This window comes from Cygnus olor, chromosome 23 (assembly GCF_009769625.2).
Source record: "Cygnus olor isolate bCygOlo1 chromosome 23, bCygOlo1.pri.v2, whole genome shotgun sequence".
Lineage (NCBI taxonomy): Eukaryota > Metazoa > Chordata > Aves > Anseriformes > Anatidae > Cygnus > Cygnus olor.
This window is the reverse complement of record NC_049191.1, coordinates 5,506,225-5,528,201: the sequence shown is the minus strand read 5'-3', so window position 1 is coordinate 5,528,201 and position 21,977 is coordinate 5,506,225. Positions and strand designations below refer to the sequence as shown.

General features: G+C 44.7%; 1 protein-coding gene across 1 annotated transcript; it reads left to right on the top strand.

Annotated features, from left to right (window-relative positions):
* The first annotated feature begins 4,000 nt into the window (after positions 1-4,000).
* On the top strand, positions 4,001-21,136 carry MATN1 (matrilin 1). Its single transcript, XM_040535259.1, has 8 exons — positions 4,001-4,088; positions 7,062-7,408; positions 13,314-13,536; positions 16,048-16,173; positions 16,429-16,842; positions 18,737-18,889; positions 19,441-19,521; positions 21,087-21,136. The coding sequence occupies exons 1-8, from the start codon at positions 4,001-4,003 to the stop codon at positions 21,134-21,136; spliced, it is 1,482 nt and encodes a 493-aa protein (XP_040391193.1).
* The last annotated feature ends 841 nt before the right edge of the window (positions 21,137-21,977 follow it).

Genomic DNA, 21,977 nt, shown 5'->3' with positions numbered 1-21,977 from the left:
CTACTGGGTCATTTACATGGAAGTGACTTAGGGACTGATTCATTTTGATTTTGTCATTTCCATTCATTGCAGCGTGACATTTATACTACCATACTAAATGTGTTAATGGTGTATTTATTGGAAACATGTAAATATAAAACTAAAATACCGTTTTACAAGAGAACTTGAACAAAAGAAATTGGAAAAGTAAAATGCCAAATCAAAACAAAGTGTTTCTGCATTATCAGAACTAAAATGTCATTTTTCTTGGCTTTTTCCATCTGATCTACACTCCTGTGAAATGTTATGCGCATATTGATAGAGAAAGAATGAAGGCACCAAGAAGCAGGGTAGTATAGGACTGGAATTTTAGGAAACAGGAAAAGAAGTTAGAAAAAAAAAAGGGACGATGGGGAGGAGAGCACAGCGCAAGGAGCAAACCACAAATGAGTTTGCAGTGTGCTGGAGCATCATGCAGAGTTTCCAGGCACTGAAGGAAAACCTATCTCCTGCTTGGGTGCAGAGGATGATGCTGCCTTTCCTGATCTGTCACACTGGGGAAGACAAGCTGTATCTCCTAATTTCTTCCTGCTGTCCCTGACTGCCTCTGGAAAGGCATTGATTTTAATTCGGTCTCATCTGTGCAAGCAGAAGCCTTGGCTATAGCTTGGCTGTGTCACTTGTTACGGCAGTGCAAAGCTCTCCACCCGGCTAAGCACTTCCAATTTTATTATTTTCCAGCTGAAGTCTCCCAGTGGTTCAAGCACTGACAGTGAGCTTCACACTGTTGTGTTGCTAAGTGTGTCTCATCCGTGCCATGACACCCAGGTTCTGCAGCCAACTCATCACATCCGAGTCCTGATGGGCATCAGCGAGCACAGCCTCACTCCAGCGGTCACGAGACAGCCCCAGCACCTCCAGCCCCTCCGCCCAGCCGCTGCTGGTGGAGCACAGCAGATCATTCCTGTAGAGAGATGTCATGTATTGGAGATTTCTCCAAAAATGACATTCGTCACCTCCAGCCTGAGAATAGTCCTAGCAGGGCCATAATCTGAGCACAGAAGAGCAAGGGAACATGCTGCAAACCCAAGCCAGAAAATTCACGTGGGTACAGGCGTTGCCTTTCCCTGTCCCCTTCCTTGCCATGACACAAAGCACCTACGTGCCTTTCCTCTTCCATCTGCACTCAGATAATAACACAACAGGACCATGGGGGGAAAAAGTCTCCCTGGCTACACAGTTTGCCACCAGGCTGAAGCACTTGATTTTGGCAGGAGCGAGCCAGGCCCAGGATTCTCCAGCAGAGGAAGAGAAGCAGGGAGCTGGGCTGTACAACAAGTGCTCCTTCAGCCGAGGGACTCGGACATGCAGAAGGTGTGGGGAGAGCGGCGTTTCCTCGCACTGGGACACGAGAAGCCTCCAACTGCAGCTCTGCAGAAGGGCAGGGCTGCTCTGGGGCCAGCGTGAGCCGTTAATGGCTCGTCTGTTTACGTTGCAAGCGGGCTCGGGAAGAGCTTTAAATGCATATTTTCCTGTTGAAATATTGAACCCAGTGTTTTCATTTTCAGAGGCCTGGGGAAAAATTATGTTTCATATTTTAAAAATAAACACTGCTTTTACAGAGGTATAAATGCAGACCTATAGTATCCAGCACACCTTTGCCTCTTGCCTTATTTTCAAAGCTTTAATGTTGCTTGTGTGCCCCAACCTCTGCTAGTGAAAATATTCACCTGAAATGTATTTATCTTTCTTTGCTAATTAGCAGCAAAATGACACAGAGAAACTTTATATTTTCCTCAGCAAGAACAGCCATAGAGACTTCATTTATGGAGGGCTCTGAATGATCCCTATTCATGGCAAGCAAGTACTGTCTGCACCAACAGGGCCTTGTATGCATGGCAGAGCAACGGGCAAAACCCCATCACAGATGGCTGGAGGCAAAATCTCCAGGATTTTACGCTTTTTTTTCACTTTGTTCCCTACTAATTGTAAATGTGTGTGTGTACCTCTATCTGTTTTGTATATTTGAGGGACAAATGTGTCTGTATGCATATGAGCACACAAGTGATATCAGTGCGTAGGATTTATGCCTACTTGCACCCATGTATGTATAAACACATCCACAAAAAGCATGAATGGAAGAGACTTACATGTCTGCATATATGTCACATACAATTGTATATATATAAGCACACACAAGCAATAATGTATGTATTGCATGTATTTTCATATATATATATATGATATGTAAGCATTTATACGTCAAGGTTTTATGCAGGGCTCTTTGTACATGCACATGTACATGTGAAGGTCTGCATGTGTTTTCTATACTAATCCATGCTCATATTTTGCAATTTTCACATCCTACACAGTAGCCCTTTTAATCCCAGGGGTTCCTCCGAAGTAGGAACCAAATGAAACACGATGCCACCAAGCTTGGAAAAGGGAAGGTGGCTCCGGACCTCAGTGACAGAAAGAGGTGAAATGGGAGCAAGAAAAAGTTCAGGTGAAGCATTTGCTCCTCCAGGCTAAAAAGTTCCAGCCAGCTCCAGAGAGGCTGGAAAGCATGTCCCTGGCTGTGTTTGTGTGTATCTGGGATAGCAGTGGGTCAAATCCGTGCTGATTTTGCATGAAAACATAGCCATATTTTAATATTTTAATTAACACTTTTAATGTTGGAAGAGTTAAGAATAGTCTGGCAACTGCACTAAGGGCAGGTCCTTTTCTTTCCTAATCAAGAGCCCTTCTCTCCGGGAAGTCTCAGTCTCTGTTGAAGCACTTTTGGAGTATAGAGAGACTGTGAATAAGGGAAGGGAAACTATCCTTTGAATTACAGGTAGTTTGCCATGGCACTGCACTAACACAATGCAGATGCAATGGATGAGTGCTCCAAGGGTGCAGCTGAAAGGTGAGCAAAGACTAATCCATCACAGTGGAAGGGTTTTAATCAGCTGACAGCAGTGTAATACTGCAGTTAATAAAATGAAAATAGATGCACTGCTTTGTGATGGATCCATCATTAAATTCATCTTACTCTAGTACAAAATCTCCCTGCTGTTCTTCCATAAAGAAGACATTGGATTTCTGCTCACTTGCAGCATCATCGGTCTTATTTGTTGATTCAGATTATTGGCTTCTTGTGGCAGGAGCTGTATCTCCCTCGTGTGTACGGACCTGAACGCTCTGCTGTTAAAAATAAATCAAACTTATAATCTGCCTGTCTATCCTGAGTTCCTTGTCTATTTATCTAGTTTAGACTACTGACTTCTTTCTCTCTCTCTCTCCCCCTGCTCTCCGGCACAGGGGCACAGCCTCATAGAGAAGTGACTGTTCCCCGCAGGAAGAAATTTGTTCTCCATCTTGCATTTTGCCTGTGCCTGCCCAAGTCTCACTCTCCTCTTCCTCTCCCCCTTCCCTCAACAGGGCTTTAACCCACAAATTAAGGCAGGGAAGCAAAGTGCCCGGTCCCGCAGGCTGGTTTCCAGCCCTGCTCTTGGCCAGCATGGGGACTGAGCGATGATTTGTGCGACTGCATCCCCCTTCCCTGCATCCCCCTTCCCTCCGCCGCCCCCTCCTCGGGCTCTGCTGCAGGAAGGACACGAGCCTGACACACCGCAGGGCGTTTGCTTACAGTGGCAAAGCTCAGCAAATGCAGACGGGAGCTGGTGATTGACAGGCTAACCCCAGTTCCCCAGGGCTGGTTTCACTGGTCCCACTGTTACAGTCCCAGATTCCCCACATACCGTGCCCTTGCAGGTCCCTTTATAGCCTCCCATCCCCTTCGCCGAGCAATGGAGCCATTGTGGAGGGGCTGGGGGCCGGCAGGGCTGGACGTCCACCTCCTCCCCACCTTCGTGCAATATTTTCTCCCAGTCCTTCTTGCTTGCCCCTCGGTGCCCCCCCGGCACTTCACACGTGTCAGGGGCTGGCCCCATGCCTCCCCGAGGAAGGGCAGGTTAATACCTCCGGGCCAAGGCTCCTGCTTGCCACTCCGCATCCAGCCTCCGGCTCCTCCGCAGCCATGGACAGGATTTTCTCCACTGTGCTGCTGTCTTTGCTGCTTCTCCTCCAGAGCTATGGAGTTTGGGGGGCACCTCCGCAGCCCAGAGGTAAGTGGGAGCTGAGCAGCTCCTGGGGAACTGGGGGGTCTGTCCCCAGCTGCTGGTCACCAGCTGCCTAGGGTTGGGACGGGTTTGTTGGCAAGGAGAAGGATGAAACAATACCCAACATCAGTCCAGGAAGCAGAGGAGCTTTCTCAGGTGTTTTCCCAAGGCAGTAAAACCTGGAGATGCAGTTCCTTCTGCCTCTTTCATTGCTTTAGAGTAAAAGTGGGATGCTGCGCAGAGGTGGCATCAGGTCAGCCCTAGCCCCAGCACTGCAGCAGCTTTGGGGCTCACTGCTTTGGGCTGGAGGAGGCTCCCCCATGCCCCCCGAAACAGCTTCTCCTCAGTGCAGCTCTGCAGAGGGCTGGCTTGGCCAGGAGCTTGCGGAGGACTTGGCCAGACCCCCCCAGCTCTGGTTAACCTCACCAAGCTGGAAGGTCTGGGCTGGGTTCCTGAGGCCAGGCCTTTCCTAGGTTTTACTTCAGCCATCCTTGAGCAAAACCAGTCTCTGTTTGTATTTCAAGTGGGGTGTAAAGCAGCCAGGTGGGAGAGGAGCCACCGGCTCTTTGAGGTTGCAGGGTGCAGCTCCAGTGTCTCTAAATCCTCGCTCGCAATTCGTGTCAGCAAGTGCTGGACTCAGAAGGGAAGTGCTGGTGGCCTGGTACTGAGGAAACATCTCTGATAGGGGCAGGCTGTGGCTTATGAAGGGGAGTTTGCTGATATACTGACCAGATTTTTCTTACAAACTTGGAAAGGGAGAGTTATCTTTGCTGTGGAACCACTAAGCACTACTGAAGCCAAAACCTGAACAGAGCAGCCATTCAGCCCAGCCCTACTGTGAGCCATCACTATTTCTAAAATAAACATCTTTCCATTCTGAATTACTAGGCAAGAGTCGTGTTCTCTTAATCAATAGGGGAAAGGTGCCCTAAGAGAGATTTTCTGCTAAATCAGTGCATGAAGTTGAGCTATTCCTGAATAACTTCAAGTGTGGACATTTTTAAAACTAGAGGAGGATTTTACTTCTGGTTTAATTCTGCTTTAAAATAAACTATGTTGAGTCAAGATGTCACTCGGAACAAGCGTGCCTGACTGTCACCTCCTGGAGATAACGCAGGCCTGTCCTGCAGATCCAGATGTGCACAGCAGCTGTGACCAGACAGGCTGAAATCCCAAAGCTCCTGATGTCTTATAACTTCTTTTTCTCTTCATTTCCCTGAAATATACTTCACTCCCATAAAAAGAGGTTTAAAATGTTATTTAGAGCAAAATCACAGAGCTCCTATGCTAAAAGAAAATATACTTCAAAACTTCTATAGGATCCAATTGTTCCTAAGGGAAAAAATTAGTTTTGTTCCTTGGTTTGTCCCTAAAAATGGATGTGATGCATTAGCTACAGTGGCAAAGGGGAATCTGTAGTTTATTTCTGGAGGAGCTGACTGCAGGACCTTGAGCCTTTCTCTGTATCTTCATTTATCTCCTGTAAAATGGGCATAACCAACCCCTGGTAAAGGGATTTGCAGTACTGTAGAAAATGGACTGCCATCTGAGTTTTTCCTTCCTCTGCAATGAATTATTATTGCAAAGCAAAAGTCACACATATAGGAAAAGGTTCTGTTGCATTTTAGTTGAAACTAGAGCATCTGATGAAGTAACCCCTGCCTGCTTCTCTTCTACACGCAGCATCATTTAGAGGGACCTTTTCTGGGAGCCAGAAGCAGATTCAGCATTAGTGTCTCTCAGGAAACTAACCTGATTATATTCTTTATGGATATATCACAGGGTATTTATTTTCATGTGTCTTAAAGACTGAAAGCCACATTAGATTTCACACTGAGGACTAGCTATAATATTTATGCCATAATTTGGAACAGATTTGTTGGCCCAAAAGCTCGCATTTAAAAATCTGCCCACAGAAACCTCTTTTATGGTATAACCTATATCATCCCTCTCTATGGAAATCAAATATTAGCAGAGCACTTGATATCCCTGCAGAGACAGGCTAAATGATAGGAAAAAAATAATAATAATATCAGAATGTTATAGGTCTAGTGGGGAAAATGGGGCAATTCATTCAGAAATTCATAAAAAATATCAGTCCTTTTTATGCATTGCCACAGCTGAACATTAAGATGGAAAAAAGCATGAAAATGAGGAATTAAAAAAGAAAAATATTAGTCAGCTGTTTGCATTGCTAATGTTTCCTGTTTATCCATTCATTTTTTACAGTGGACACTCATGCCTTACTATGGGCTTGTAGAGATTACCTATCAATGATGTGGTTCTACATCTCTGCTGTGTTCTCCCTCACCAGCTCAAAGAAACAAAACCGTGCTGGTCTTTGCTGTGTTACAGAATTTCCTTATTAGTGCCACTAGCTGAAAAACATGAGACTGGATTGTGTAATGCTCGTTAGTTAATCTGGGACTCTTGCTTCACAACTGAAACTGAACTGCTGAGTTTAATGCCTGCTTCTGGTCAAGCATGACAAAGGCACAAGCTCATTAATTAATGTCCATGTAGCTTGCTTATACATGTCCGAAACGCAGTAACTTCTTTTGAGACTTTCTTTGATGCAGAAGTGCATATAACGGGCTCCAGCTCACAGCTTTCCTCCTCCCTCCGTGCTGCTGTGAGTGAATTAAGTTTCGTGTCGACATTAGCAGCAGCCTGGTGTTACAAGTGGGCAACCTGTTCCCACAAGCGCAGAGCTGGTATCTCATCAGCTCACTGCTGTAGAAGTACATGTTGTCAACCGGTAAATGTGTTGTTCTTCCAGACATTTTTCTATGAAAGGGAAAAGAACATTTAGAAACATTAGGTTTAACTGGTCTCAGTGGGCCTCTCTAAGAAAAGGAGAGAAAAGATTGCAGCTTGCAGGTCCTCAGCTGTAAGAAGACTTTTTTTTTTTTTTCCCCTCGTGGTAGATTTTTCTCTTCTTTTTCTTTTATTTTTCTCCTCCCTCCTCATCCTTTCCAGGCACCCTGTGTCGAACCAAACCCACCGACTTGGTGTTCGTCATCGACAGCTCTCGAAGCGTGCGCCCACAGGAGTTCGAGAAAGTCAAAGTCTTCATGTCCCGGGTGATCGAGGGACTGGACGTGGGCCCCAACTCCACACGGGTGGGTGTGATCAATTACGCCAGCGCCGTCAAGAACGAGTTCTCCCTCAAGACACACCAAACCAAAGCCGGGCTCCTGCAGGCGGTCCAGAGGATAGAGCCGCTCTCCACTGGGACTATGACTGGCCTGGCCATCCAGTTTGCCATCAGCCGGGCTTTTAGTGACTCAGAAGGGGCCAGGCTGAGGTCTCCCAATATTAATAAGGTAAGGAGATTATCCTTTGCTTGGAAGCTCCCTCTTTCAAGGGGTATGGTTGGAAAAATCAGAGAGGAGAAAAGGTGATTCTGTTTGTGTGGGAAGATACTGAGACATCCTTGAGATGTTAAATGCTTTGATTGCATGGGGCGCAGAGTTGGCCAGAAGTTGCTGGTGTAAATTTAATCCAGCTTCACCAGCTCTCCGCCCTGACTGGAGTGTCTGTGCTGTGGGACATGGCTCCCGGCTTCCAAAACATGCTGCCGTGAAATGCTCGTTTCAGCCAGGTTTCCTAGGCCTGAACGTACTGAGATTATCAGTCATCTTCCCCAATGCACTGTAATAAAAACGCTTCAGAATCCACCATGGTGAAAAGTGAGACAACCTTCTGAAAGTTTCCTTTGAAATGGGCCCTTTCAGCTGCATATATAAAGCTAAGTGCTGTTTCTGTATCCTCCACTGCTCTCACAGTTCTTCGTAGGCTGGCTAATGGCTATGTTTTCCTTTCTGGGTATTTCCTTCTTGTACACTGGCTTTAATGACTATTTAGCATTTAAGGCTGTGGTATAAGATCAGATTAATTCCACACCTGGCTCCATCACTGCTCCTGACCCAGTTTCCCTGCTCAGGAAGCTCACCCTTTAAAAAAAATACTCTACAGATACCTCACTCACCCCCTCCAGATTTGGCCCTGAAGGCAACCAGACCTCAGCCCAGTGACAGTCATCAGGAAAACTCTCTTCTGAGCATGGGGAAAATACATATTATTTTCAATATATGTTTTATCTAAACATCGTAAATGAACCTCCTAGGCCTTTTTGTCCTGTGCCAGCTCCGCTGGCTCTCTACTATAAGACCAGACCAGAAAAATAAGCAAAGGCTTTAGCAAGTAGAGAGAGCTTTCCACCAGCTGGACAGCAGCCCAGCTGTTGGAGCGAGGAAGCTTGGGATTTTTCTCCTGATTACAACATTTTTGGAACGTCGGACGCTTTCCATTTCCTTACTGCTGGTAATGCTCTAGGGAAGGCAGAGCAGTACATGGAAAGATGCCCAGGGATGGCAAGTTAAAAATAATACTGGAAAGTGTAAAACAGGCACCTATAATGATCTGTCAACTCCAAAAAACAGCATCCTGAAAGCTTTACTGGACTGGAATTCACAAGACACCCCTGAAAAATGAGACCATCACCCCAAAAGATGATCCAGTTAATTTTCTTGTGTGCTCCTTCACCCTGTTGAACCACAGGCAACTCGCAAATGTGAATGAATCCATCCTCATGTTGTCTTTCATTGTGGGGCACACAGTGGGGAAATTATCTGTATTTTAGTCTAAATCTGGCTTCACACAATAGGAAGAAAACCAAGAGTGATAACCTGAGAAAATTACACTTCGAGAAGCTTTCCCTAAGTTTCATCGGCAATCAGCCTCAGCAAAATTCATCTGACCATCACATCACTCCTTGGGCTTAGGAGTCACTGACTGCAAAATCCAATAACCCAGCTCTCACAGGGCAGCTCAGGGGCCTGATGGCTTTTTATTCAAAAGGAGTAATGTTTTTTGCTTGTCAAGTGGTTTGAGGTTCACTGAAAGAAATTATTGCAATATGGCAAGGCATTATTAATATTCTATTGTCATTAATTTTTAGTAAAGAGCTTTAAAATCCTTTAGGTGCAAGACTAATTGTTCTCATTCAACTACTTCAAAGAAATCAAGTGTGGAATCAGCCTTTCACTCAAATCTGCTGGTTTTTGGAGGTACAAACAACTTCCTGCAGCTGCCAAGGTGTGTTTTGCATTTCCCCACTTCCCCAGCAGCAGCAACCGTGCCACCAGCCACAAGGCAAGGCAGCAGTGGTACAGGCTGCCCACTCCCACCGTTTGCAGGCTTTGGAAAAGACTCACTTCTCAGTGAGCTCGGGGCTGCCCTCTTTCTCCATGGACCACTTAACTGAAGAGCTGTTTCAGATGTTGCGTGCAAGAGATGTTTTCCTCCAGTGAAACCATTCCAGGAGAGATGAAGGGAAGGTGGTAGCTCCCCAGCAGAGCCCTCTTGCCACCTCGCCGAGAGCCCAGCTTGGCCAGAGCACCCTGTGCTGGGAAAATGTGAGCAGATGGGGGCTGCAGGTCTCCTCTAAGAAGGATTATCCATGGCCATATACAAACAGTGACTTTCTGTCCAGAAGAAAAATGTTATGGGAAATCTTCTTTTCTGGGTATTGTTTAGCACAAAACTAGGCAACTGAACCACAACAACAACAAAACTATCTGGGTGATAATATCTATTTCTGCTTTTCAGAAATTCTTAATATGATTGAAATGAAAAAAAAAAAAAGTTAAACAAGAACAGAGAAAATGTTTCGCCTTCCACAAAAAAAAAAATCCCAACAGTTTGAATGCCAGACCACTGAAACATTTCAGTTGTTGAGTATTGACAGACAAAAAGGCCATTTACTTAAAGCTTATTTTTTTTCTCCATTAATTCTTGGTCAGTACTTCCAGACCAAGGTGTTGGAAAGCTTGACAAAGTAAGTCCAGCAAACTCTTTCCCTTCTTTGACCTTCTTGCTTCTCAGGATGGCCCCATCATCTGCTGGGATGATGAATAGACCACGCAGTAATTTAGGGAGGGGAAGCTTCCAGAAATGCTGAGCACAGTCCTTGTTCCTTCACACGGCAGAAATCCAGCAAGACCTTGTGAAAATTGGCGCGAGGATTTTCAACCACGTGGGGCTGGCCAACGCATCACAAGATCATTTAGTCTTGCTGTGCTCTGTGCAGCAAATGTCACTGCAGGATGGGGAAAAACACTATTTGTTTCTGCAAGAGCTCAAAGTAAACTCTCTTTATACCTCTATCAAAACTACAGGGGTGCCCAATTACTTTTATCTTTCTTTAGGAAGAACAACAAATAGGTTGTCAAATTGATGAGAAAATCAGGGGCTTATTCAGCTTTCTTCCCAATTCCCCTTTCACTGCTGTTACAACATTCATGTAATACACTGCATAATGAGACATAGCTCCCTCATTAGCTGCTGGATTGCCTACACATGGCTGCCCTGAAATATGAATATCTAGGGATGCCCGTGAACACTCTAGTGTCTTAGTTAACCGAGAATAAATTGTGTCATGAGAACATAGGAGATTTCTATATGAGAGAAGTAACACAAGACGGAGATTCTGGATCCAGAAAGTAAGGAATTCACAGAAAGAAAAAAAAAAGAAAGGTGGTGTTAAAACGAATAAAAATTTGACCTCAAAAAGCAAAAGTTTCTGAGTTTCCCTAGGGAAAAACTGGAGATCCTGTTCAGCTATTTGGGACAGAAAAGAGAGTTCACCCTTTCTTATTTCTTCCCACACGGCCACCAGCTGAGCCCAGCACAACCTCAGCTGCAGGCGTGGTGGTTTCTCCTTGCTTCTGACCCATCGTGCTCTTTTCCAAACAAGGCACATATCAGGACTTCCAGTTTTTTTAAATGAGACAAGGTCATAACACAGAGAATTACAGAGATCCTGTGACTGAAAATCATTTGGAGGTAGGTTTAAAACAAAAGGATGTGATTTTTTTTCATGCTGGAACTCTGCCTGAAGCTGGCAGAGAGGGCAAAGGTCTAGAAGGGGAATCCTGGGAAAAATCAGGATTTCCTGATTATCAAGATATATATATAAATATATACAATAGCAAAATCACTTTAAATTTGTTTCTATTTCTCACACTCTTTCTGTAAGCACCTGGTCCTGTCCAAGCTCCCAGAAAGTCTCCCTGGCTGGCTGGTGCTGGGTCTGACTCCTGTTAGTCACTTTAGCCATAGGCTTGCTGCTAAATTCCCAGTGCCAGACTCTTTGTGCCTCCAAATTCTATTCTTTCCAAATTCCAACAGCAGGTCAGAAAGCAGCATGAATATTGATTGCACTGTAGATTTTCACACAGATCCGTTACGAAAATCTTTCCCATCAGATCCAGATGTGGATGCTGCTACCGGACATCTCCTGGGTTGTATCTGGGGCTCAGGCCTATGTAGAGATTCCACCCTGATGTGAAGAACCTAAGGAACTGATTAAACTCGGAGAATCACTTTACTTAGACAGAGAAATGCCAGGAGGACATGGAACACCTCTGTCCTGTGACAAACACTGCAAGAAGAATACACAGCTGCTGACCGAGACCTGTTCACAGGGCAGAGCTCCTCGCAGCTGCGACTTGATGGTACATCTTGTTTCTGACAGGCTTTTGCTAAGCTCCGACTGGCAGCCCCATCTCAGAGCTGCTCAGCCCGCTGCTAAGCCAAGGGCTCTCTCTCCTGGCAGAAAGCACGACTGCATGGCTGCTGTTCCTGAAATAACACGATTGTTCCTCTTGATCAGTCTGTGTTTGCCACGTTCATTCGCCTGTATGAGCACTGACAGCTGCCACAGGTGACTCTTTTCCTATTTTGGTCATGAGCAAAGGAGAAATACTTCCATGTATTTTATTTATTTATTCTCTTAGAAGCATTCAATTGCAGAATCCTAGTGTCCATGATTTTTTTTTAATCTTGTAGCCCTTAGGAAGAGTAGATGAACACCTGAGCTTGCAGCCCTTCACCAGACTGAAAGTTCTGCATTTTTCCAGGTTCACCCATCTTTTGTACAGAAGGAAAGCTCTGAATGGGCAGCAGGTTACTTTAGCATTGCAAATGCACTGGGGCAGATGAGTGCAGCGCTCAGCCATCCCTCTGCAGACGAGTGGGCAGAGGGCAAGGAACCACTTCAGCAGCATGGCCAGGGCCCCATGGGAACAGGGGGCAGGGAACTCCACTCCTGACCTTACAAAGATGACTCTTCTCCCACCCAAGGGTGCAAAACAGCCATCATGCTGTCCCAGCTGAGCAGCTGATGGGTCTCCTGATTTCATCTTCAGAAAGATGGAGAGCATATATGGCCTAGAGGACAACAGCAAATACCACCTTGGTGACCTGACGATAGCTCACTCAAACCCATTGGTGCTGCTAGACGGACTTTTCTCTCTGTTTCTCTCTCTCTCTCTTTTTTTTTTTTTTTTTTCTACTGCTCATTATGTTTCTCCATACTGCATTACATCCCAATTAGTTGCTTGGGACTTGACAGCGGTGTCACAATAAAACAATTGTAAGGAAAAGTGGCAGGAGCAGATGAATTGCCAAAGAATGGAAATGAAGGTTCTGTGACAATGTCACTTATCAGAAGAAGAATAAAGAGGAAAACAGGCAATCTAGCAACAGGAGCAGGACTCTTGGAGGCTTTCCACTGGTTTAGGGTGTCACCATCCATGGTGAAATCCAGTTCCCACTTATATCAGCTGTCATTTTAATGCTGATGTTAGTAGGGGTAGGATTTCACCACTGCTTTTTGTGGTGGAATGGGAAATCAGAAATCATGCCTGGCACCGACACATGGTGTGGCCTTACACAGATCACTTCCCCTCTTTCTGCTTCAGTTTCTCCAACCATAAAATGGGGAAAAGCCTTAACCTCCTTAGTTTACCATACTTCTGAGATTCCTAGATGGACAAAGATGCTACAAAAGTCCCAGAGGTGCCCTTAGTGTCAGCTGGGGGTTCATGAAAATAGTTAGAGTTTGGCTTGAGCATTAGTTTGCTTATGAAGAATGTAACCTTTACTTTGGTTTCCTTAGGGCCGAGATGCACCAGATGTCCCTTAATTAAAAGTCAGGTCCACGGCAGTTTAACCTTTCCAGCTCAGGAAGAAACAAACTGCACATGAAAAGAATGGCTTGTGTGATCTCAGGAAGAACAGGAAGAGGGGGAGGAGATGCCATTTCCTTTTTTCTTTAATTTTAGAAATGTGAACCCTTCTTTACTAATCCAGGCTGTTCCACAAGCAGTAGTGATACTGAGCCCATTTCACACACACAACTGGTCTTTGCCCCTCTCTGTGCAGGTGGCGATTGTCGTGACCGACGGACGTCCCCAGGATGGAGTGCAGGATGTGTCAGCAAGGGCCAGAGCAGCTGGCATCGAGATCTTTGCCATCGGGGTTGGCCGGGTGGACATGCACACCCTGCGGCAAATTGCTAGCGAGCCCCTGGATGACCACGTGGACTATGTGGAGAGCTACAGTGTTATAGAGAAGCTGACCCACAAGTTTCAAGAAGCTTTCTGTGGTAAGTCCTTGCCACAACCCCCGGGTTCCTAGCCAAGAAGTGCAAGTGGCTGCCAGCAAGCTTTTCACAGAAATGTCACATGTGATCATCCTTCACCCATCTGCTTCCTTTTTCCAAGGACTTGGGTCTGCAGAACAAATCAGTATGGCAGAGAGGTGCTCTCTGAGGTTGCTTTTCAAGAGTCTGAGGCTTTGTTTAGGGAATTTCAGGTTTTGTTTACAGAAGTCTCCAGACTTCATTTGTACCCAAGAGTTTGTACACATATACTGCTTGAGGCAGAGAAAAAGAACCTGGAAAACATGAGCTTTAAATAGCTAAAATCATTGCCCTTATGTTTAAACCTAGCTGGGCAGTGCTGATGATCTGGCTGGTAATTTCCCCTGCCAGTATCTTCTGAATTCCCTGTTAAGCAAGGGCTGGTTTCACTTGCCTGCTGGAGACTGAGCCACCTTTGCCTGATTGTGCTGTTATTTTTGCAAGCCCTGTGCAGCAGGAAACTCTCCTGGTTGGTACAGTACCTAATACCTATCTGCATAGTATATAAAAAGAGCCTGACTATCCTACAAACACATATTCACTCCTACATGAACCAGTGAATGGAATGAGAGAGCTTTATTGCTTTCGAACATACCCAGAAGCTGTAGGAGGTGGTCTATAAATACCCGTTTTGTGTCAGCAAGAGTGGCCTGGGGGCTTCACACGCCCATCCTGCCAAAGCACAGACGTGTGGCAACACTTTTTAAAAGGTGCAATACACCACAGTGCCTACGGCAGAGCATTGTAAACACGTACACACAGATGGACCTGTAAAACTCTCTGAGACTGACTTCAAGAGGTGTAAAATTTCATGATTCAACTTTCAGCCTGCAAATGATGGGGGGGAGCAGCTTTTTGTCAAGGAAAACTTCATCCTCTGTAGGAAGGAGGAAAACTTTGAATTTAAAGTGAGTCATATATTATAATGAGGTGTCACCACAGCAGAAGCTCATGAAAGAAGGGAACAAATACTACATACTAAGGGGAGCAGAGGCAATATTCAAGAAGGTGGAATCCAGGCCATGAATATTCGTGGGAGTTTGTGTTGGCTGCCCTGGAGTCAGGAGTCAGCCAGAGACGGAGAGGCCTGAAAATGTGTTTTGAAGTTCTGGCATTGGTGTCATTCAAAAAGAGAGGGGAAAAAAATCCTTTCTGGGCCTCGCTTTTCAAATTTGTAACATGCAGCTGACAAAGTTCTCCCCATGGTAAAAACCCTCAGAGATGAATCCAAGGGAAGCACTGTGCTAAGGATTATTACAGCTAACAGACAGCAGCACCATATTAACTGCCAAGTTGGTTGTTATCATGCTATGCAAGCAGCTGCACAAAACTGTCCTTGGAGATGTACCCAAACACCACCTGCTATTGCAAAGCACAGCTTGTGGAAGCAGTGTGCAGTGGAAGCAGGAGGAGCTGTGCAGCACTGTCCAAGCTGCTTCCCATAATGCTCAACAAACACATGAGAAAAAGGGAGATCTTTAATGATCCAGCTACTAGTTAGACTGATAAGATCTCTGTAGCCTTCAAAGAACTCAACCTGAGAGCCCAGTGTTATAGCCAACTGCATAGCTAATAATATTCCTAATTATATCAGCTACTGTTATATGGCACAATATGCAGGTGCATGAATTGGGAAGGCCAAAAGTACAAAATACATGTAGAGCAGAACACAAACAAAAAGAAATAATGAGCAGTATCCCCTTAATTTTGAAAGACTTCACACCACCTCCCATCATTGCAATAAAACCAGAAGTGCTCCATTTTCTGCACAGATTTCCCTGGTATTTGTGAATAAATTTGCTGCAACCAGATCTGTTTAGCCTCAGATTTGTTTTCCATCATCATTGCTGTAGCCATGACAGTGCTGTCAGTCACTGAGTGCTGCTGGCTCAAACTGCTGCAGTTCAGCTTCTGTTTGCTCAGCATCTTATAGGAGTCAGATCCAGGTTAAGATCAGCAGGCAGAAATATTTGTAAAGAGTGAATCTGAAAGTTGTATGTGTGAAGGTAGCTCTGAAGTGAATTCCAAGTATGTTTGGACATGAAGCCCATCCGGGAATGACAGCTGTACCTGGCACTGAACTCACTAATCATAACTGTACTATGTAGCTGGGAAAATGGGTACTGGCCAGCCCGGATGGTAGTTTGGAAACCAAATCTCATCCTGTAGCTTTGGAGACTGAAGTAGATTATGATATGCCCGACAGACAGATGGTTTTTGCCCTTGTTGTGGAGACTATTTCTAGTCCTGGCTGTGTCTTGGAGTCGGGAGACTTGTCACAATTTCTCCTTCCTTCTTATATCTCAATTACTATCCAAGAGTAATGACTTCCTGCTGCTTTGTATGGCTGCAGGGTGGGTTTAGTTATCACTCAGTGTATAGGATAAATATCATGCCTTCTTCATGGGCTATGTCGGCTCTGGGTTGCGAAGCCTTGGCAAGGTCTCTGATTTTAATCTGCACCTTTACTTGCAGTGGTGTCAGACCTGTGTGCCACTGGAGACCACGACTGTGAGCAGATCTGTATCAGCACCCCAGGATCATACAAGTGCGCTTGTAAAGAGGGTTTCACGCTGAACAATGATGGGAAGACCTGCAGCGGTACGTAATGACTTTCATTTGCACTGAGCTGAGCTGCGATCTGCAGTGGTGGGGTAGGGATAAGATTGAGACATGGCAGACATGTTCTGCTCAGAAAAGTCAGGGAAGGAAACCACAAATGTGAACTGTTGGTGATTTTTGATTGATCAAACATATTTCATTAGCAATAAAATGGTACTAGGTTTATATTTTCCTACATAATTAAGCAGTCCTAGTTGCTGTCTTCTTTCTCCCTCTTCTCACATTTTGCTTCAGCTTGCAGTGGTGGGTCAGGATCTGCCCTGGATCTCGTTTTCCTGATTGATGGATCCAAGAGTGTAAGGCCTGAGAACTTTGAGCTGGTGAAGAAATTCATCAACCAGATCGTGGAGTCACTGGAGGTGTCAGAAAAACAGGCCCAAGTTGGCCTGGTTCAGTACTCCAGTTCTGTCAGGCAGGAGTTTCCTCTGGGGCAGTTCAAGAACAAGAAGGACATCAAAGCAGCGGTCAAGAAAATGGACTACATGGAGAAAGGAACGATGACTGGCCAGGCTCTGAAGTACCTCATTGACAGCTCCTTTTCCATTGCCAATGGCGCAAGGCCTGGGGTCCCGAAGGTGGGCATAGTGTTCACCGATGGACGGTCACAAGATTACATCACCGATGCTGCTAAGAAAGCCAAAGATTTAGGTAGGTCTACTGAATTCTTAGTGGTTTGTTTCTCCCTTTGAACCACGCACTGTATCTAGTATCAATCTAGGCATCACTCATTACCAGGTGTCTCTTACCTAGGATAGAAACAGGATACCATAGAGCAACTTTTCCCAGATGTTGCTTGGCTGTCCCTGCACACTTATACAGAACTTGGAGCAGCTCCGGCTGGGGCTTCAGATGAACCTTGGTTTGCCAGCAGCTGCTTTTTGCGCCCACAGCTCCTCTGTGTCTGATCTAAATCTGCAGGATGTCTCTCTGCTGGACAGAATGGGGTTTCATACATTTGTTATGGGATACACACTGGTGTAGCATCTCACAGAAATGAGAAGGAAACTTCAGGGGAAAGCTGAGGATCTATCTGCTGTTATTAGTCAAATTCAAGTCACCATCGGTGGCACCCACAGTAAGGCAAAGACAACCAGCAGACAGCCACATGGAGAATAACAGGAGTTGCAGGGCCAAGCATGGTTTGGCTGTATCAGCCTTAAGGCCTGTAAAAGAAAAAGAAGAAACAATAAATAAACAAAGCAGAAACACATATTGAGGGAGAAAATGTGGACTCTCTGCCCAAATCCTAGACACACCCAGACACGCTAATAAGAAATTTTCTTCAGTTTCTTCTGGAACATTAAAAGAGTACAACGGCTACATATGGATATAGTTATATGTCTAAATACTGTCAAGTATATCTGAGATCTGCCTCTTTGCTGACCTCCTGCTGAACAGGTTCACAGTCTTCTGCCATCACTGTTAAATGGATGCAGCCCATATGAATACCTTCATGAACTGTTAAATCCTTCACTTCCTTTTAAGTTTGGTCTCAACCACTGGATGTGACTAAGGGCTAGCACATAGCCAATGCAGGTCAAGTACAAGCTTAGGAAAAGCTGATGTCTACAAAACAAGTTGACAGGTTATGTGGTTGTTCAGCTCTCATAAAACAAAAGGTCCTTCTAAACTGCATGCATAGAAACAAGACTTCAGGCCTTGTTTCTTCCTCTTCTCTTCTCCCCACGCAGACATCCCCAACAGCTGCTACTAAGTGATTTCACTGGGATAAATAACAAGATACTTACAACTAGATTCCAAACACATTCCTTGCACTGAACTTCTGGGAAAAATAACTGGACACAATCAGAGGCAGAAAGACTATGAAAAAAGGGGAGGAAAGGAAAGCATTACCAAAGTCTAGACCTAAACTTGGACAAGTAGAGACAAATATTTCTAAACAGGTGTTAAGTAGCATTATCATTCAAGTCAAGGGGAAAACTGCAGTTCAATAGAAACTGGATTTAAACCAGAGGTGGTACTCAGCCTCTGGCAGTGAAGCACAATACCTGGACACATGTCCTTAACTCACAGTACGGGTTGCTCGTGATAGAAAATATGAGTTGCAATTTTAGAAAGCCATCCAGGTACAATTTTACTGAACCTGCAGGTCTCTGTTGCACAGGGGACTTTGCCACTACATAGGCTGATAATGATGGCTGGAGGCTATTATGAAAACTTCCACCATTTCCTTTTGCTGTATCATTGCTTCCATATTAGTTGGATGCATGATGCTGTCAAGGTGTTATAATGATCTGTCCTTTCTTGTGTCTCTAAAACATCGTTCTTGTGGTGATAGTGGTCATTATCTGGATAATTCTAGTAAAACTTTGCCTGCAAAATATTTTGGAACTCTGGGTGACCTGAAATAAGTCTGTAAAAGTAGAGGGTAAAGGAGTTAGTTTCCCAATTAACATCTGCAGAGTTTCAGGGAGGCTGGGGGTGCAGAAGGAAGGCAAGGATGTAAACACTAATGGGGATTGGTGCCATAGCAGCACGATGCTCCACGGCTGTCCAACTGACCAGTTCTTATTGCTCGCAGGATTTAGGATGTTTGCTGTGGGAGTTGGTAACGCAGTGGAGGATGAGCTGAGGGAAATCGCTTCAGAACCAGTAGCTGAGCACTACTTCTACACAGCTGACTTCAGAACCATCAGCAACATCGGGAAGAAGCTGCAAATGAAAATCTGCATTGGTGAGAGTGGGGGACTTGGGAGAGAGGAGGATTTAGTCGCAGCATTTAGAGAGCAACAAGGCCTAGAAGATTGAAACAAAAGGACAAAAATCCCCTTTCAGATGATTGTTACAATGAACGCTCCATTCTCAGGGTATCAAGTTTGCAGATTACTCAGAAAGGTCATGAGACATCTGATATTTGGGTGGTTACCTGAACCCCAGCCACCCACAAATCTCAGGCATCTCATCCTCACTGGAGGAGCCCTGTATTTTGTCAGATTCAAATTTTTGGGGCACACTTTAAGCATCAGTGGGTTTTCAAGAAACTGGAAGTCCAGGAAAGACTTCTTGCACAGAGCCTGCCCTATATAGCAATGAAATGTGAGAGTCTCTAGACTACTGAGCTTAAAGACAGAAGTGATCAGTCAGACAATTAGAAGGAATGGTATTTTGATTTCATTTGTGTTTGTGATAAAGAATATAAGATTTGCTTTATTTCACATTTCAGTAATTTTTAATTCTTTTTTTTTTGTACCACTTAACACTTCTTCTTGATGCTCTGGTCCACAGAGGAAGATCCATGTGAATGTAAATCTATTGTGAAGTTCCAGACAAAAGTAGAAGAACTCATCAATTCATTGCAAAGGAAATATATCCTTTGGAAGCGGTCTTTGTTCAGAACCTAGTGCGCTGGGCCAGGCTTTCTGGAGGGACCAGTGGGGAAAGCCTACACGTGGGGAATCTCAGATACATGGTCAGAAAGCTGGAAAGTGAGACCCTTGGGTTCTGATAGTGTCTACCAGGAAGAGTCCCTGTACCAGAGTGCAAGCTTCTGTCCTGACACAAAATAAGAATAGGCTGAAAACAATAGAGCCAAAGCAGAACATGCCAACCCATTGCTGATCAGTAATGAACTGCAGGCACCAAGACCTAGGTCAGTTTTTAGGAAGATGCTTAAATGATGCCAATGAGAGAAGTATGGAAGCATGGTTCCTGCATGGGATAATGCTGCTGCCTCTGCGTGCTGCAGGTCCTGCAAAGCAGGCCAGAATGTGAGGGCTGAGAGCAGCAGCAGCTAACACTGGACTGTGAGCAGAAGAAAACACTGGTGCATGCATGCAGCTGCTAAGTCATTAAAGCTCCATGGGTGGGATTCTTTTTATATGATGGTAAATGGCTACCATGCTTGCATCTGAGCTGGCTGCCTGAATTTCTCCACAGAACTGGAGGGAAGGAGGGTCATCTACAGCACAACACTTCTGTCGATACTGTTGGTGGTCTGGATAAAGTCAGGCAAATTGCATTGTATAGGTCCAATTTTTCTCAGATGGCTAAGCCTCCATCCTGAGGGACTAATTCCCACATAACTGCTCACTGCAAACATCTCTGGGGAGGTGGGTAGGATCCCACCTGAACTGAGTTTTTGGGATGGTATTCTGTCATGCCAGGTTCTGTCATATTGTACAAAGGCCAGAAATAAGTGGTGGGAAGAGAAATAAGGAAAAGCAAAAGAGATGTGAGTAAGATTCAACCTTCTCATGAGGAAAGGAATTAGTGAAACATTGGAGCAACTCACAACAGGGTTAGGGACAATCTTCATTACATACCATTTTAAAAACAATGTTCTAATTTATACACACATTTCTGTGGTTTGTTATGTCAGTTACACAGTATATTTTCTCCTCTTTAAGTCAAATTGAGTGAAATCCGTGACTTATATTATGCAAAAGGTCAGAGTAAATCAGCAGTTCTCACCCAGCGGGTTGCCGCTCCCAGGCACATCACAAAAAGCAATTAGTGAAAAGAGCAGAAAATTGCGACACGGTATAACTCCAGGAAAAGCACCCTGCTCCACTCTTCATGCAACCCATTCTGATCCAGGTCAGGAATTCTCTGTCAACCTCTCAAAAGACACTCCAACCATTCCTGTATTTTTTACTCTTCCTTTTATAGTGTTTTATATAGGTGCATGTGAGTATGTGTGCATGTGTGAATGTTTTAACTTCAGTAAAAGTTGGAGAAAGAAAAAAAAAAAACATACAGCAAAACTGTTCAGCCTGAACAGTTGGAGAAATGCCAGAGAGATGATTTTTGGGATTCCTCTGCTACCTGCTCCCAGCCAGGCAGCTCAGGTATCTGTTCTGTAAGCTAGGGGAGGACTTGGGCCATGAAACACCAACGTGCGTTGTCATTTCTTCTCCTTAACTCTTGTTTACTGGAAGCTGTGGCAAAAAGGATTGAAGCCCTGGAGAACAAGATCATCTAAGACCCCGAAAGAGTATTATTTCTCTCCTTCCAAGTGTAACAAAACTAGAACTCCTTCCTTTGTATGGAGGGCAGCTCAGCCACAGTGCTATGGCCAGCTTGTATTTTTAAAAGAGTCTAGTCTACATGCATTTGTTTAAAAGGGAAAAAGTATAACAGTAGAGCAGACATTGTATAACAGGCAGAGCACTGTGTTTGACGGAGAGCTAGACCATGCTAATGTTCACTGCATCATGTAGAGTGCATATATAAAAACCTGGGAAGATTTGTTTTTGATTTAAAGCTTAATATATATATGTGTGTGTTTAAAGGTACTTGACTAAGAGTTCTGTGAATCCTTGCTGTGTTCTTCTGCATCTTTTGTTTCTATGCATGAGGTAATTTAATTTAAAAGTCAAAGTGACTTAAAATCAACTCAGATGATGAGTGTAAAAAGTCAATCCTAGCAGTTGATTGTCTTGTTATTATAAACATGAAGCATTTGTCTGTAAGTAGGTGAAATATAGTAATGATCTCTAAGTGTGCATTGCAGATAGGATAGGATAGGATGTTGCTGCTAGTTGGGTTTATCCATAGCTACTGTAAAATACAGAAAGTACAAAAGCTCAGCTTTCCTAACTAGCAAATGCCCTCACAATGTTTCGATGAACTAGCAGCTGTCCAAGCTAGGCCAGTTCTGGTGAAGTCCTGAGATAACGTGCAATGAGCCAGTGGCCATGGCTCTGTAGATCAAAGGCAGTCCTGTTAACACCAGCCCCAGGAGATGTGCTCCTCCTCCTCAGCTCTCTGGTCTCCACATCCACAACTCAAGCTCCGAAGCGTCTTTAGCACCTAAAACACAG

Coding starts and splice junctions, on each gene's coding strand:
- MATN1 (XM_040535259.1), top strand. CDS start 4,001: ATGGACAGGATTTTCTCCACTGTGCTGCTGTCTTTGCTGCTTCTCCTC. Junction 4,089..7,061: donor GGCACCTCCGCAGCCCAGAG/GTAAGTGGGAGC, acceptor CATCCTTTCCAG/GCACCCTGTGTCGAACCAAA. Junction 19,522..21,086: donor CAATTCATTGCAAAGGAAAT/ATATCCTTTGGA, acceptor ACTCTTGTTTAC/TGGAAGCTGTGGCAAAAAGG.